Source organism: Myotis myotis, unplaced genomic scaffold (genome assembly GCF_014108235.1).
Source record: "Myotis myotis isolate mMyoMyo1 unplaced genomic scaffold, mMyoMyo1.p scaffold_m19_p_11, whole genome shotgun sequence".
Taxonomy (NCBI): domain Eukaryota; kingdom Metazoa; phylum Chordata; class Mammalia; order Chiroptera; family Vespertilionidae; genus Myotis; species Myotis myotis.
Genome location: NW_023416315.1, coordinates 54,663,806 through 54,681,597, shown reverse-complemented (window position 1 = coordinate 54,681,597; position 17,792 = coordinate 54,663,806). Strand labels below are relative to the sequence as shown.

At 45.0% G+C, this 17,792-nt stretch overlaps 1 protein-coding gene across 2 annotated transcripts in view; it reads left to right on the top strand.

Moving 5' to 3' along the window:
• TTC26 (tetratricopeptide repeat domain 26) overlaps positions 1-17,792 on the top strand; it is a 50,563-nt gene that overhangs the window by 16,711 nt on the left and 16,060 nt on the right. For both annotated transcript variants that reach the window (XM_036329039.1, XM_036329040.1), the window contains 3 exons: positions 4,921-4,995; positions 7,459-7,561; positions 16,207-16,262. In XM_036329039.1, the coding sequence (XP_036184932.1) occupies positions 4,921-4,995; positions 7,459-7,561; positions 16,207-16,262 (234 nt within the window). The remainder of the gene's footprint in view (positions 1-4,920; positions 4,996-7,458; positions 7,562-16,206; positions 16,263-17,792) is intronic.

Genomic DNA, 17,792 nt, shown 5'->3' with positions numbered 1-17,792 from the left:
AGTATTATCTAATCCTACCCTCTTTTTGTTATTTTTCCTCCTTTTGTCTCTCTGTGCTATACTCTGCAGAATTTCTTCACACCTGTTTTCCCATTCATTAATTCTTTCTTATGACATGCCTAACCTATTGCAAAACCTAGTGTAGGGGGCTCTAGGGATTTCAGGGCTGATCAAAGAAACAGATATGACCATGAGGTGACAATAGCACCCACAAACTTTATTTGGGTGGCTCTTTGAAAAGTTTTGGAGGGGGGCGTCTCTTAGAGCATGTGACTGTCTGGAGGCTATGGCACAGAGACCACCATCCAGAATGGGAGGAGGAGGGTACAGTCACTCCAGGGAGGAGGGGATTTGGATAGGAGCTTATCTAGAGGATGTCTCTCAGCAGCAGGGAGGGAGTGTTGGGGTCAGAGACTGCTTGAGGTCTGATAGGCAACAGCAGCTTAGGTTCTTTTTAAAAAATATATTTTCATTTATTTCAGAGAGTGGAAGAAAGAGGGAGAGAGCAATAGAAACATTGATGAAAGAGAAACATCGATTGACTGCCTCGTGCATGCCCCCTACTGGGGATGGAGCACGAAGCCTGGCCATGTGCTCTGACCAAGAATCAAACTGTGACTTGGTTCATAGGAGACGCTCAACCAATTGAACCATGCCAGCTGGGCAGGTTAGGTTCTTTATAGCTCTAGGATTTATCTTATCTATGGCTGGCAGATGTCTGGAAAGTTTGTGAGGTATGAAAACCAGGCAGGATATCAAGGATTAAAAATGTGCTTATTTGGGCCACATTTAAAACAAACTGGATGAGTAAAATTTAAGCTGATTTTTTAAAAATGTTTTTTAGAAAGCTTTTGAGTTAATGGATCTCAGCCTGCTGTGAAAATATAAACAAGCTGGGGGCCAATATACAGTGGTCATTTTTGGCTCACTTATATGACACTTAGCCATACAGTTATTAATTTTGTTTAAAATATTTTATATTTCTAGAAGTTCTTTATTTCTTAAAAAATCTTCACTTTTTATCATTTCCAGTATTATGCTTTTAGGCTTGTCTTTTATTATCTTGAACATAGTCAGCATACTTGTTTTGTGATCTGAGTTTAACAATTTGAATTTATGAAATTTTTGTGGCTCTAATTCTGTTTTTTTCTCGTTTCTCCTGGTTCTCCCTCAAGGAGTGTAGTGTCTTTGTATAGTAATAATTTAAGGCCTACAACGAAGGTACTTTTCTCCCTAAGTGATATGCATTTTCTACATCAGACACCCCGGAGAACTGTCAGTTTGGGACCACCTTGAACCAAGCTCAAGGCATGAGATTGCCTGCACTGCCTATGCAGTCCTAGCTGGGCGATGATCCTGTGTGAGGGATGTTCCAGTTCTGTTCATCCTGCCCTTGCCAGTGGAGCTCTGTGGAGTCCTGGCTGATTGTGGGGAAGGGTGTCCTGCCAGCCTCCCTGTGCAGGTCCTGAGCTTTGTTTTTTGTTCTTGTTGCCTGGCAAGACTATCAACAACTAAAAGTTTTAATTTTAGCCCAGCCAGAGCGGCTCAGTTGTTTGAATGTGGTCCTGTGCACCGAAGGGTTGCTTGTTCAATTCCCAGTCAGGGCACATGCCTGAGTAGCGGGTTTAGTCCCCAGCCGTGGAACTTGTGGAAAGCAGCCGATCGATGTTTCTCTCTCAGCATGTCCATGGAGAAGGATTAAAAATAAATAAATATTTAAAAAAATTTTATAGAATCAATAAAGCCTTCAGGGAAATAATGGTTTTCATGCTTGCTACCTTCTCTAGGTTCTGTTTTCCCCTTCATTTTTGGTCTGGCAACTTCTTCCTTTCTTTGATATTCTTAAGAAAATGTTTAAGAGTATGTCTATTTTTATTCAGTTGTTTTCAATGAGAGCATTGATTTGAATAATCTAGCCCAGTGGCTCTCAAATTGTGATCTGGGACTATAGTTCATGGAATCTGTAAAACTTAGTGTAGGAGGTTCCAGGGATTTCAGGGCTGAACAAAGAAACAGATATGACCATGATTGCCTGAACTGCCTATGCCAGTGGTTCTCAACCTTCCTAATACCGCGACCCTTTAACCCTTTTCGGTCCAACGTGGAGGCTGACTCGACAGACCAGGCGCTAGGAGCAGGTCCAACGTCGAGGCTGAGGTCGACACCGCAAACCGGTTCAACATTCAATCCCATCAATTAATTTGGACCAGACTATTTGAATTCCAAAAATAAAATTGGACCGCAAAGGGTTAATATAGTTCCTCATGTTGTGGTGACCCCCAATTTCATTGTTACAAATTTAACATAATTAAAGCATAGTGATTAATCACAAAACAATATGTAATTATATATGTGTTTTCCGATGGTCTTAGGCGACCCTTGTGAAAGGGTTGTTCGACCCCCAAAGGGTTCGCGACCCACAGGTTGAGAACCGCTGGCCTATGCAATCCTAGCTGGGCAATGATCCTGTGTTAGGGATGTTCTGGGGCCTGGATTGTGTGAGGCGAGCAACCTGCTTAGGTGCAAAATTGAAAAGTCAGCAATTGCATACTGCACAGATGTGAGTGGTGCTGCTTTAAATCTGTGTCGTAGGCACCTACTTGCCTCACCCTTAGTTCTGGCTAGCCCTGCCGGAGATTTAAACTATCTTCAGAATACTAAAAGATCTCTTTCCACTTTCATTCTCTCAAGTGTTCAAGTTTTCCAGAGATAGTGTGATTTCAAAATAGTTCAAATGCAGTTACAGATATGCCAATCTAGCTGTCCTCTATTAAGCCAGACATTAGAGAGATTTGCAAGAATGTTAAACAGTGAGACAGGCCAGTAAGCCAGGACAAGTGGAATAGGGAAACTGAACAGATAGCTGAACAAACTGGTTGAGCAATTAACAGCCAGATACAGGAGTTCACCTCCCTAGAGATAACACTCAGGCCTCAGTTGTATTTCATTCAGCTCCAGGCCCAGAAAAGCAGCAAAAACAGATGGGACCAGCTCAGGGACTAATGACCCCCTGGCACTGACCAATCAGTGGAGACCATGACCTTGAAAGAGCACACATGGAAAACTGATGAATATTCTGCTGAAACCCTCCCCTAAGATACCTGCCTGCAAGAGAGAGATAAAAACCCTCAAGACAAAGGACTCAGCTCTTACTCTCCCTCCAGGGAGCCAACCTGCGCCATTTCTTTCCCCTCGTCCTCTACAGACGTGCACCTCCTAAACTCTGAGGGTCCCCAAGAGACTCACAACCAGGGGAGCCATGGGCAGCAGCCGCTCCTCTCAGACTAATCCTCAAACCTGTCTCCAAGGTTCCCTTTTCTCTGACATCCCAGTGAGCCAGAGTTCTCCTGTTGCTTTCTATGCTAAGCCCTTTCTTGCTTCACTGTCCCTAGCTTTAATAAACACACCCCCATATTCATCTGGACTCCTGTTGTGAAATCTTTCCTGCAGCTGGCCCTAGGCAGACCCTAGGGCCAGGTCCCATTCTTCTCACAAAATTTTTGTCTTGGAAAATATAGTTGTTTTAAATTTTAAAAAGTTATTTATGTTAATGTATAGTAGATTTATATTTTTTGATTAATTGAATACTTACATTTTTTGTTTTAATTCAATAAATAATGATGGCTATAACCCACATAAACAACAGCTGTTTGGGATCCTTAATAATATTTAAGATTATAAAAGGGATCTTGAGATTTCAAAGCTTGAGATTATCTAGCCTAATATTACCCAACACTTTGGAATCGCTGCTGTGATCAAGAGAAGAGATTAATAAAAGGATTGCTGAGTAGACATGCACTCCTGTCTGAGGTCACGTAGAACAGCTTATCGTAGTTAGTGTGCATAATCAAGAATTTAATCATTTTATCCACAAAACCTTAGCTACCCACTGATGAAAGTAGAAAAAGGAGGAAGAGAGAATTACCCCAAATCATAGATTGGCAAGGTAGAGATAGCAGAAAGCTGTGGAAGGGGTGAGTCTAGTGTCTTAGTAAAGACACTGGAAATGACTGACCATTTATTCTAAGGGGTGTTAAGGGGGTAAGAGAATGCAGAAGAGGTCTAATAAATAATAAAGTAGAAGGAAGAGGTATTTTATTTGATTGATCGATTGATTTGAGGGAGAGAGAGAGAAATGTCAATTTGTTGTTTCACTTATGTATGCACTCATTGGTATGTGCCCTAACCAGGGATCCAATCTGAAATCTTGTACAAAGATGACCCTCTAACTAACTGAGCTATCCTGCCAGGGTGGGAAGAGGCATTTTAATTGAGTTATGTAAACAAACAGCAATTCAGCAGGAAGGAGTTACCCTGAGAATTCAGGATATAGGTGGAATGGTCAGATTGAAGGGTCAGCCTCAGTTGCTAAAAGTTTAACTCCTTGCCCAGCCGGTGTTGCTCAGTGGTTGAGTGTCAAACCATACACCAGGAGGTCGCTGGTTCGATTTCTGGTCAGAGCACACGCCTGGGTTGCCAGCTCATCCCTAGTAGGGGGTGGGATGGACATTGGCAGACGATCAACGTTGATGTTTCTCTCTCATCAGTGTTTCTATCTCTCTCTCCCTCTCCCTTCCTTTCTGTCTAAAATCAATAACAAAAACATATTTTTAAAAAAGAAACTTTAACTCCTTTATTACCTTTGGCCCTGAGAAAAGACTAACTCAAGGAGTCTTCAGACTTGGGTTCACCAATTTCAAACTTGCTGGTTAATATAAGGTTCAAGTCACTAAACTTTTATAGGCCTCAATGTTCTCAACTGTAAAATGAGGATAATCATAATTATGTTATTTCTTAGAGTCCTGGGGAACAAATGAAATAGCATGTTAAATTCTTTGAAGCTATAAAGCATTGTGCAAATATGTGGTGTTAGAACTACATATGTGTTGTTTTCATAAGTCTTTCCTTTTTCAATTTCAGGCAGAACTCAAAAGCTTGATGGACAATGCTTCTTCTTCCTTTGAATTTGCGAAGGAACTCATCAGGCACAATCTGGTGAAGAATAGTTCCCCGTCTTGAGTGACTTGAGTCCTATCCTATTCCCTACATCTCAGCCATTAGAAAGATGAACAAAGGGAGATAGCTCAGCAAGTAGTCCTCTACTCCAAGGGAACTCCTTGCTGTCGAGGAGAGAAAATGTGTTTATAAAATATCAGGTCCTTTTAGCATGGAAATCCTTAGTGGGAGGGCAGTAATATATAGTGTGGCCAAAAGTAGGTTTATAATTATAATACAAGTAAATAATACATAATAATGATACAAGAATAAACTGTTTCGTGTACTTGCAACTGTAAACCTACTTTTCCCCATATAGAGGGTGGGGCATAAGTAGGTTCACAGTTGGTCATATGGAAAATAACACAATCCTATATAATAAACAGAAAAAAAAAAGGAAATATGCAAATTAATCCTTACACCCTCACAAGATGGCTGCCTATGACCAGGCCCACAGTGGGGTTAGTGAGGGATGACCAATGACTGAACAAGCAGGCTGCGTGGGGCAACCAGGCCAACAGGAGGGTTAGTGAAGGACGACCAAACGACTGAACAGCAGGCTGCATAGGGTGACCAGGCCGGCAGGGGGGCCATGAGGAGCAACCAGGCCAGCAGGGGGGGCAGTTGGGGGCCACCAGGCCGGCAGGGGGGGCAGTTGGGGTGACCAGGCTGGCAGAGGGGGGCAGTTGGGGGCGGCCAGGCTGGCAAAGGGGGAAGTAAGAGGCGACCAGGCCGGCGGAGGGGGGTAGGGGGCAGTTAGGAACAACTAGGCCAGCGGGGGGTGTAGTTGGGGGCGACCAGGCCAGAAGGGGGGGAAGTTGGGGGCGGTTAGGCTGGCAGGGGGGACAGTGAGGGGCAACTAGGCCGGTGGGGGGGGAAGTTGGGGGTAACCAGGCCAGCAGTGGAGGTAGTTAGGGGCGACCAGGCCAGCAGGTCACTGTTTTTTATAATTAGTATAATTTAGATAATGGTTTTTTTTTTTTATTAATCCTCACCTGAGGATATTTTTTTCCATTGATTTTTATTTATTTATTTATAATATATTTTTATTGATTTCAGAGAGGAAGGGAGAGGGAGAAGGAGGCAGAAAGATCAATGATGAGAGAATCATTGATTGGCTGCCTCCTGCATGCCCAACACAGGGGATTGAGTCCACAACCTGGGCGTGTGTTCTGGCCAGGAATTGAACCATGACTTCCTGGTTCATAGGTCGACTCTCAACCACTAAGCCACACTGGCTGGGCTCCATTGATTTTTAGACAGTGGGAGGGAGGGAGGGAAGAAAGGAGGGAGGAAGGACGAAAGAGAGAAAAACAGTGATGAGAGAGAGACACATCAATTAATTGCCTCCCGCATGCATCCCGACTGGGACTGGGGATGGAACCTGCAATCCAGATACGTGCTCTTGACTGGGAATTGAACCCATGGCCCCTTGGTGTATGGGCCGATGCTCTAACCACTGAGAAATACCAGCCAGGACAGCTTTAAAAATTTTTTTTATTGATTTTTAGACTGAGAGGAAGGGAGAAGGAGAGAAACATCAAGGTGAGATCCAAACATCCATTAGCTGCTTCCTGCATACCCCCTACTAGGGATTGAGCCAGCAACCTGGGCATATGCCCTGACCAGGAATCAAACTGGCAACCTTTTGGTGAACTGGACAATACCCAACCAACTGACCTAAACAGCTAGAGCTAGATAATGCTTTTTTTTTTTTTTTTTTTTAAGTGAGGTCAAGGTCATGTGTATAGAGACCTTCAAAAATATATTCATTCTGCCCTCGTAGTGTGGCTTAGTTGGTTGGGCATCATCCTGTGTACCGAAAGGTTGCCAGTTCGATTCCCGGTCAGAGAACATGCCCAGGTTGCAGGTTCATTCCCCAGGAAGAGGTGTGCAGGAGGCAGCGGTTGATGTGTCACTATCACATTGATGTTTCTCTCTCTCTCTTCCTTTCGCTCTAAAAATCAATAAATATATATATATAAAAATGCATCCTTTCAAATAATAATGAACACCAACTATACTAGATACAGTGCTAGGGGCCGGGAGTACACAGTAAATGCAAAGCTCCTTGTCATGTGGAGCTTATATGCTGGAGGGTGTAACAGATAAACAGATACAAAATACATAAAATGAAGTGATAAATGCTATGAATAAAAATAAAGGAGGATAAGGGTATAAGACTGATAGTGAAGATAGATTTTAGATGGGGTAAAAAAGGAAATATTTAAATACAAGGATCAAAATCAGAGGGGAGGGGAAAGGCGAATGGTTGGAAGCACAGGTAATAGTTAGGCAATAATACATTCAGTGAATGATAAAAGTTCTCAAGATATTAACTCATTCCCAGGGCTATTTGAGTTGGCATCATGTATCCACTTACAAGTCTCAGTTCTTGAAACATTTCCACCAATAAATATATTTGTACTCATTGCCATAATAACTCAGCTTCTCCATCTCTAGGTTGTCTTCCGAGGAGGTGAAGGGGCTTTGCAGGTTTTGCCTCCCCTGGTTGATGTCATTCCTGAAGCAAGGCTAAACTTAGTGATTTACTACCTTCGTCAAGGTAAGAAAATTTTGTCTTTAAACATACTTATAAACATACTTTAGAACATTTAATCTCTAGTTGATCTATTTGCTTAGCTTTTAAAATCCATAATACTTCTAAAATTTATTTGCAATAAGTTCATAGGACAGAGCAATATTTTTGGTTATTTGTTGTGCCTTTACTCTTTAGCTTCTCTTTCTTCCTCTGTTGCTTCCAACCTTCTCCCTCATTCTATTTTTCTACTTTCCTCTCCTCTGTTCTTTGCCCATTGTATTTCAGTTTTTCCTTCCCATCCCTGGCAGTTCTTTCTTTTTCCTAGGGTTTCCCCATCTATATTTATAAAAGGCTAATATGCAAAGTGTCCCCTCAGTTCAACTGGGAGTTCGATCGCTCGCTATGACATGCGCTGACCACCAGGGGGTGGCATGGAGCGAAGGTAGGCCCCAGCTGGCAGCCGAAAGACCCTGATCAGCCCTGATTGCTGGCCAGGCCTAGGGACCTTACTGTGCACAAATTTTGTGCACCGGGCCTCGAGTATATAATATACAGGAAGCATGTCAAACTCGTGGCCCACAATGAATATTTTTGCGGCCCAGCCAATATAACAGTATGTAAGAAATGTTTTAATAAAAATTTCGTAATTTGCCCTAGCTGGTTTGGCTCAGTGGATAGAGCGTCAGCCTGCAGACTTAAGGGTCCCAGGTTTGATTCTGGTCAAGGGCATGTACCTTGGTTGTGGGCACATCCCCAGTAGGAGGTGTGCAGGAGGCAGCTGATCAATGTTTCTCTCTCATTGATGTTTCTAACTCTCTATCCCTCTCCCTTCCTCTCTGAAAAAAAAAATCAATAAAATATATATATTTTTTTTTATAATTTTTATTTCTTAAAGTATTACAAAGAGTATTACATATGTCTCCTTTTTTTACCCCCCTTGACATTCCCCTGGCCCCTACCCCCCCGGTGTCTTGTGTCCATTGGTTAATCTTATATGCATGCATATAAGTCCTTCGGTTGATCTCTTAATCCCTCCCCCCCAAACCCTCCCCAGGCTTCCCACTGTAGTTTGACAGTCTGTTCAATGTTGCTCTGCCTCTGCATCTACCCCTGTTCATCAGTCTATACTGGTCCCCATTATCTGTCCCAACCTCACCGGGGCCGTCCCTACCTCACTGGGGCCGTTTCAACCTCACCGAGGCCATGCCGACCTCACCGGGGTCGATTCAACCTCACCGGGGCCGTCTCGACCTCACCGGGGCCGCTTCAACCTCACCAGGGCTGTCCTGACCTCACCGGGGCCATTTCAATCTCATCGGGGCCATCCCGACCTCACCGGGACTGTCCCGACCTCACCGGGGCCGTTTCAACCTCACTGGGGCCGTCCCGACCTCACTGGGACTGTCCCAACCTCACCGGGGCCGCTTCAACCTCACCGGGGCCGTCCCAACCTCACCAGGGCCGTTTCAGCCTCACCCGGGCCGTCCCTACTCCGACCCCCGATTGCGTCCCTCCCAGATGCGAGGAGCTGAAATCTGCAGCCTGCTGGGTTGGGCTCTGTATTTGGTGCCTCTGCACATCCTACTCAATCTCAATGCTCTTCTTTCTATGCGAGGAGTTGAAATCTGCAGTTTGTTGGGTTGGGCTCTGTACTTGGTGACTCTGCACATCCTACTCAGTCTCAATGTTCTTTCTTTCCTTCCAGTTGTAGAGCTTCCACTGGGCCAACTTTCCCATGGTTCCGTATGATCGCTGTTTGCCCTATAGTTGTTGGTTTCAATGTTGTTGTGTGAGGCAGCACACACAGGTCTCTTCCTTACCGCCATCTTGGTTCTCCTGGGTCTGCTTCTTGAGTGTGTCTCCCATGGCTGCGAGCAGTTGAAGTCTGCAATTTGTTGGGTTAGGCTGTAAAAGCGCAGGTGGGTCTTTTTGTGCACCTGGCACAGCTTGGATGGGGATGTAAATTGATTAGGGCTGGGTCTCAGGGAGTCGCATGGCGGAGCAAATAACACTGGCTGCGTCTCTGCGGCCCCTCACCTCTCTGGGACACTGGGGCTTCGCGTCCCCCAGTGCCGGCGAGCAGCTGTGCGACAGAGCCTCCCTCGCTTTCTGATGGCTGCAAGGCCGTACCGCCTCTCCCCGTAGGGTCTGGTGCCTCATGATCCCGCCCGAACCAGCTCAGTGGATTTGAGTTTGCAAAAGCATAGACATTTCCTCTTGTGCCTCTGGCACAGCTTGGATGGGGATGTAAATTGAGTAGGGCAGGGTCTCAGGGAGTCGCCAGCTCGGAGCAGATAGCACTGGTGGCGTCTCCGCGCCCCTCGCCTCTCCGGGACACCAGGACTTCGCGTCCCCCAGTGCCGGCGAGCAGCCGTGCGTCAGAGCTTCCCTCGCTTTCCTCTCCCCGTGGGATCTGGGGCCTCAGAGACCCACCCCGAGCAAGCCCACCGCTTCCGATTGAATGAAAACCGTGAATCCAGTTGCAGCCCGCCGGGCTTGTGACTGCGTACCTCTGTTTTTGGCGCCTCCGTAGCTCCCACTCAGTCTCACTGCGCTTCTTTCTTTTCTTCCAGTTGTAGATCTCCCACTGGGCCAACTTCCCCATGGTTCTGATTGGTGGTTGTTTGCCTCATAGTTGGTAGTTTCAATGATGCTGTGAGAGAGCGGCACGCACAGGTCCACTCCCTACGCCGCCATCTTGGTTTTCGAATAAAATATATTTTTTAAAAAATTCCGTAATTTAAAAGGCAGAGAGAAACCAAGATGGCGGCATAGGTTAACGCCGGAGACTGCTGCCTCAAACAACCAATTCAAGGGTACACATAAAAGACGGAACGAACATCATCCAGAACCACAGGAAGGCTGGCTGAGTGGAAATTCTACAACTAGGAGGAAAGAGAATATCATACCCAGACTCAGAGGAGGCGCAGTGCTGAAGTGAAATACTCAGGTGCGGAGTGCACGCGCGGAACGGGCTGGCGGCGGAGGGCGCGGTTGTTGTTTTCAATCGGGAGGGAGTTTCAGACTCTGAGCTCCAGATCCGGGCGAGTCTCTAGGGACCCAGACTCAAACGGGAGAAGCGGGACTGTCTGGCTTTGGTCGGAACTCGAAGGCAGCATTCTCTCCGAGGTTTGCAGCGGCTGCTGGGACTCTGTGAGGCAGAGGACCTAGGGACGGAACTGAGAGCAGCCATAACTGCTCGCTCGGCCTGCCCTGTTTGATCCAGTGCGACCCGCCCCGCCCAAGCCCTGCACAGAGCCATTTGCCAGATAGCCTCAGGCAAACACTAGATTAGCACCGCCCTAGAGATCCAGCACAGAAGCTCTCCCACTGCAGACACAGCGGACTCTCATAGCCAGTTGGCCTGGAGGTCAAATCCCCCCAGTATTAACTACAACAATCAAGGCTTAACTACAACAAGATGGTGCACAAAGACCACTAGGGGGTGCACCAAGAAAGCATTAAAAAAAAATGCGGAGACAAAGAAACAGGACAAAATTGTCAATGGAAGATATAGAGTTCAGAACCACACTTTTAAGGTCTCTCAAGAACTGTCTAGAAGCTGCTGATAAACTTAATGAGATCTACAAGAAATCTAATGAGACCCTCGATGTTATGATAAAGAACCAACTAGAAATTAAGCATACACTGACTGAAATAAAGAATACTATACAGACTCCCAACAGCAGACCAGAGGAGCGCAAGAATCAAGTCAAAGATTTGAAATGCGAAGAAGCAAAAAACACCCAACTGGAAAAGCAAAATGAAAAAAGAATTCGAAAATACGAAGATAGTGTAAGGAGCCTCTGGGACAGCTTCAAGCGTACCAACATCAGAATTATAGGGGTGCCAGAAGATGAGAGAGAGCAAGATGTTGAAAACCTATTTGAAGAAATAATGACAGAAAACTTCCCCCACCTGGTGAAAGAAATAGACTTACAGGTCCAGGAAGCGCAGAGAACCCCAAACAAAAGGAATCCAAAGAGGACCACACCAAGACACATCATAATTAAAATGCCAAGATCAAAAGACAAAGAGAAAATCCTAAAAGCAGCAAGAGAAAGAAACTCAGTTACCTACAAGGGAATACCCATACGACTGTCAGCTGATTTCTCAACAGAAACTTTGCAGGCCAGAAGGGAATGGCAAGAAATATTCAAAGTGATGAGTACCAAGAACCTACAACCAAGATTACTTTATCCAGCAAAGCTATCATTCAGAACTGAAGGTCAGATAAAGAGCTTCACAGATAAGGAAAAGCTAAAGGAATTCATCACCACCAAGCCAGTATTATATGAAATGCTGAAAGGTATCCTTTAAGAAGAGGAAGAAGAAGAAAAAGGTAAAGATACAAATTATGAACAACAAACATGCATCTATCAACAAGTGAATCTAAGAATCAAGTGAACAAATAATCTGGTGATCATAATAGAATCAGGGACATAGAAAGGGAATGGACTGACTATTCTTGGGGGGGAAAAGGGTGTGGGAGATGCGGGAAGAGACTGGACAAAAATCGTGCACCTATGGATGAGGACAGTGGGTGGGGAGTGAGGGCGGAGGGTGGGGCGGGAACTGGGAGGAGGGGAGTTATGGGGGGGAAAATGAGGAACAAATGTAATAATCTGAACAATAAAGATTTAATTAAAAAAAAAAGACTAAAGGCAAAATAAACTGTACATAAACACTGAAAAAAAATTTCGTAATTTAATTTTTACAATATCCTGTTATACGTAATTATTAATAATGAACTACAATGTTCGCTAATGACTGATTCTATGATCGTGTTGCATTCATTTCTCTTACTCACCTTACGTGCAGGCGCACCATTTTTCTCCACTGATATTAGCAGCGAATATTTTAGCAGCCAATTGCCATGTCATTAGTCTTGTACTGACTTGTTTGGTGTGTGCAACAGGAAATATTTGCATTACACTTATTAATTTGTGCAGTTATAGTGTCCGGTAAGTTAATGTTCAAGAAAAAATGTTAATTTTTATTAAAATGTTCTTTCATTTTATGTTAATGATTGCTCATTTGTTTCAGCCCTTTGTATTGAGCATATCTCTATCGAAATAAACCTAGGTTTCTTTTCTTTGTTTTGTTTTTTTTTAATACCCTTGACCAGAATCGTAAACCTATGTTTCTATGAAAATTGAAGCTTTTGTTTTTTTGTGGCCCACATAAACTTAAACCTTGTTTATTTGGCCCGTGTTAGCCTTTGAGTTTGACATGCTTGATGTACATCCACATCTTCTTAAGCATTTTTTATCATGAACTATTTTGTATTTGCTGTAATTGTTTTAAGTGCAGGGCAATAGTGGCCACGCACTGGTGGTGGCACTCCATCATGGACTTCAGACTAACAGTGTGGGACTTCTTAGATGCATGGGAGAAACCAACCAGACAACATAATCCTCACTGAGGAAAATGCTAAGTGTTGATTAAAATAAAAACATGAACTTGCAAACAGTTCTATGTGATATGTAAGCACAAAGAAACATACTTTGTGATAAGAATTAAAGAAACATCTGCCCTAGCTGGTTTGGTTCAGTGGATAGAGCATTTGCCCTTGAACTGAAGGGTCCGGGTTCAATTCTTTTTTTTTTTTTTTTTAATATATTTTATTGATTTTTTACAGAGAGGAAGGAGAGAGATAGAGAGTTAGAAACATCGATGACAGAGAAACATCGATCAGCTGCCTCCTGCACATCTCCAACTGGGGATATGCCCGCAACCCAGGTACATGCCCTTGACCGGAATCGAACCTGGGACCTTTCAGTCCGCAGGCCGACGCTCTATCCACTGAGCCAAACCGGTTTCGGCCCGGGTTCAATTCTTGTCAAGGACAGGGACCTCAGTTGCAGGCTTGATCCCTGGCCTTGGTTGGGCGCCTGTGGAAGGCAACCAATAGATGTGTCTCTCTCACATCAATGCTTTTCTCTCTCTGTTTCTCCCCTTTCCTCCCTTCCACTCTCTCTAAAAATAAATGGAAAAATATCCTCAGATGAGGATTAACAAAAATAAAACAAAAAAAGAAGCACCTTATATATTTCATAAATTAATCTTTTAATTGTCAATTTTTATTATAAAAATTTTCAGACATAAATAAAAGTAGTATGGTCACCCACATAATCATCCCAGATTCAATGGTTTTTAAGATATTAACAGTCTTTTTTCATCTGTCCTCCCTCTTTTTTTTTTTTTTTTAAATATATTTTATTGATTTTTTACAGAGAGGAAGGGAGAGAGATAGAGAGTTAGAAACATCGATGAGAGAGAAACATCGATCAGCTGCCTCCTGCACATCTCCCACCGGGGATATGCCCGCAACCCAGGTACATGCCCCTGACCGGAATCGAACCCGGGACCTTTCAGTCCGCAGGCCGACGCTCTATCCACTGAGCCAAACCGGTTTCGGCTGTCCTCCCTCTTTTTTTGTTGTTGCTGAGATGTTGGAAAGCAAATCACAGACTTCATGTCATTTCCTACATGCTTAATACAGGGGTCAGCAAAAGTAGGTTTATAGTTGTGAGTACACGAAACAGAGTTTATTCTTGTTTCATTATTTTATTTAATGATTATATTTATTTATATTATTTGTCTTATTATTGTTGTTATTGTTTCTTATCCTTACTTAGGATTTATCTTTTAGGTAATGATGATTGATAATTTAACCTACTTTTGCTCACCTCTGTATATATCTTTTTTATCGTTGTTGAAACATTTAAAAAAATGGTTGTTTTTCTTAGATAACTAGTGTCATTGGTATGTAACACCCAATCTATATTTTTTGCTTGAACATTTTTTAAGTGCTACATGGCTTAATATGGGTTTCCTAAGGATATTTGGTTATCTTTAGGATAACTGTTCAACATTGAACTTGACAGAGGCTTAAAGGACAGATAAAATCCTATCTAATAAAAGAGAAACATGGTAATTAGCATACGACCACTACCCTTCCCATTGGCTAATCAGGGCAATATGCAAATTAACTGCCAGCCAAGATGGTGGCCGGCAGCTAGGCAGCTTGAAACTAACATGAGGCTTGCTTGCTTCAGTGACGGAGGAAACCAACGTTCCCCACCTGCCACTGCAGGCCTCTGAGCTGCAACTCTAAGCAACTATGTAACAAATATAGAAGCTAAATAAAACCCCAGAAACCTGCTTTAGTCTGCCGGGCTTCAGCCAGCAGGATCACAACATTGTAAGCAAAGGCCAGAAACCTACTTTCAGCAGCGTAGGCCTAAGAGCTGGAGCCAAGCCTCAAAGCTAAAGCTGGCCCAGAATAAAAAAAAAAAAAAAAATGAAAAAAAGGAGCAGTTGGGAGCTTCAGTCACCCCCAGCCTGAAAACAGCCCTCAGCCCCTCACCCAGACTGGCCAGGCACCCCAGTGGGGACCCCCACCCTGAAGGGTGTGTGACCAGCTGCAAACAGCCATCATCCCCTCACCCAGGCTGGCCAGGCAACCCAGTGGGGACCCCCACCCTGATCCAGGACACCTTTCAGGGCAAACCAGCCGGCACCCACCCGTGCACCAGGCCTCTACCCTATATAGTAAAAGGGTAATATGCCTCCCGGCACCGGGATCAGCGTGATGGGGGCAGTGCCCAAACCCCCTGATCGCCCTGCGGCTCTGTGTGTGACAGGGGGACAACCTCCCTATCCACCCTGCTCTGTTCGTGACAGGGGAAGGCACCCCAACCCCCTGATCGGCCCTGCTCTGTGCCTGATAGGGGGGAGCTCCCCAACCCCCAGATCACCCTGCAGCTCTGTGTGTAACGGTGCGGCGCCCCAACCCCCCCGCCCCATGGGCCCTGCTCTGTGTGTGACGGGGTAGAGCAGGGGTGGACAAACTTTTTGACTCGAGGGCCACAATAGGTTCTTAAACTGGACCGGAGGGCCAGGGCCGGAACAAAAGCATGGATGGAGTGTTTGTGTGAACTAATATAAATTCAAAGTAAACATCATTACATAAAAGGGTACGGTCTTTTTTTTTTTTAGTTTTATTCATTTCAAACGGGCTGGATCCGGCCCGCGGGCCATAGTTTGCCCACTGCTGGGGTAGAGCCATAACCTCCCCATTGGCCCTGCCCTGAGTGTGAGAGTGGCGGCACCCCAACCCCCTGATTGGCCCTGCTCTGTGGGTGATAGAGGGCGGCGCCCCAGCCCCGATTTTCCCTGCTCTGTGCGTGACGAGGGTGGCGCCACAACCTCCCCATTGACCCTGCCTTGAGTGTGACAGGGGACGGTGCCTCAACCCCCCCAATCGGCCCTACCCTGAGCGTGACTGAGGGTAGCATCACAACCTCCCGATCACCCTGCTCTGTGCATGACAGGGGGTGGTGCCCCAACTCCCCAATCAGCCCTGCTCTGAGCCCGACCAGGGGCTGCACCTAGGGATTGGGCCTGCCCTCTGCCACCCGGGAGCAGGCCTAAGCCAGCAGGTCGTTATCTCCCGAGGGGTACCAGACTGCGAGAGGGCACAGGCCGGGCTGAGGGACGCCCCCCCTCCCCCCCGAGTGCACAAATTTTTGTGCACCGGGCCTCTAGTATATCATAATTCTCACGAATGTTTGAGTACTGAAGGATCTTACTTTTTGGTGACTGTTTCAGAAGAGTTTGCTGAAATATGGACTAGTATAGCTACTTATTTTTTTGTATTTCAGATGATGTACAAGAAGCTTATAACTTAATCAAGGATCTGGAACCTGCTACTCCTCAGGTAATTAAGAACGTGTTATATTTTTACTAACCAAGTTCTGTTTAAAATGGAACTTTGGAACAATAGCTGGAAGGCATATTAAAGAAGATTACTGCTTATAGAATCCCAGGAAAGTCCACGTATTGATCTAGGAATGTTTTGTGAGACTATTGACATAAGAATGAATGTTCTGGGGTTTTGGGTATTTTTAAACTCCCTTATATGTGGTCATTTCCCCCAAAGAGTTGAGGTTTAAAAATACTGGAATCTAGAATTCTGATGAAAGCAACGACTTACTGGTATATCGTTAGTAAATTGCCTGCAACTTGTCTCCGCCCATCACCTGATGATTAGCTCCTTGTGTCAGCATTGTATCTCCAATGCTATGTACACTAAGCACACAGTAGTCATCCTACTTATGGAATGAAAAACCCCATGAAGTCTAAACAGACATATTTCTCAAATGCATTAAAAGCTTTAGCATCTTCTGTATGATTCTTTTTACTAGTATGAGGCTTCTTAAGAAAAGGGAGAGCACCCATATAAAAACTGATAAAGCTGCTAAGGAGGATGTCTGTTAAAGAATAGAACCAAGTCTGACAAGGATATAGGTGAGGCCCTAGGACTCCAAAAGAGAATGCTTTACAGATGGAAATTAGAGGACACTTTAAAAAAAAAAGAAAGACACTAGCAAAGGAAAGTTACTATAGCATTGAAAAGGGGAAATAATATATATGCAATGGTCACAGAGAATGGCAGTGGCTGACAAGGTGATACAAATTATTATGTAAACATTTTTACTGTTAATTTGTTTCCATTATATTGAAATGAAATAAAACTTAATTCCTAGAAGTTCCCACTGAGTTATTTCTGCTTAAGATTGAGAATTTACAGGAAAAGAACTGGGAGAAACTAAGATGGCGGCATAGGTAAACACCGGGAAATTGCCGCCTCACACAACAATTGAAAATTACCGCAAAGGACAGAGCAAACATCATCCAGAACAACAGGAAGGCTGGCTGAGTGTAAATTCTACAACTAGAAGGAAAGAAAAGCACGCTGAGAGCCAGAGGAGCTGCAGAGGTGAAGTGCAGAGGTACAAGTGCAGAGGTACGGCCGGCTCGCACGCGCGCGCGCGCTCACGCGCGGAAAGGGGGAGGCACCTGAGGACGCGGCTGTCTTTTTGAATCACCAGCTCCCGACTGCTCTGAACTCCGGTTCCGGGAAGTCTCTGGGGACCCAGGACTCATACGGGGAGAAGCTGGTCTGTCCGGCAGCGGGCGAACTTGAAGGCGGCTTTCCCTCAGAGGTGCTTGCAGCAATTAGCAGGTCACTGAGACCCGCGACTCCGGGCGGAGAATCAGCCATAGCTCCTTGATCCGCCCTTTGATTCCCTGAGACCCCGCCCCACCCAGGCTGCGGCAGAGGCTTTTGCATGTGAATGTACCTAACTGCAGCCGAGCCAGGCAGACCCGGAACTTCCAAGAGAAGGCCCAAGGCCCCGGAGCGGCTTGCATTGCTTCACAGCTGAGCCTCTTCGTGGCTCCTGCT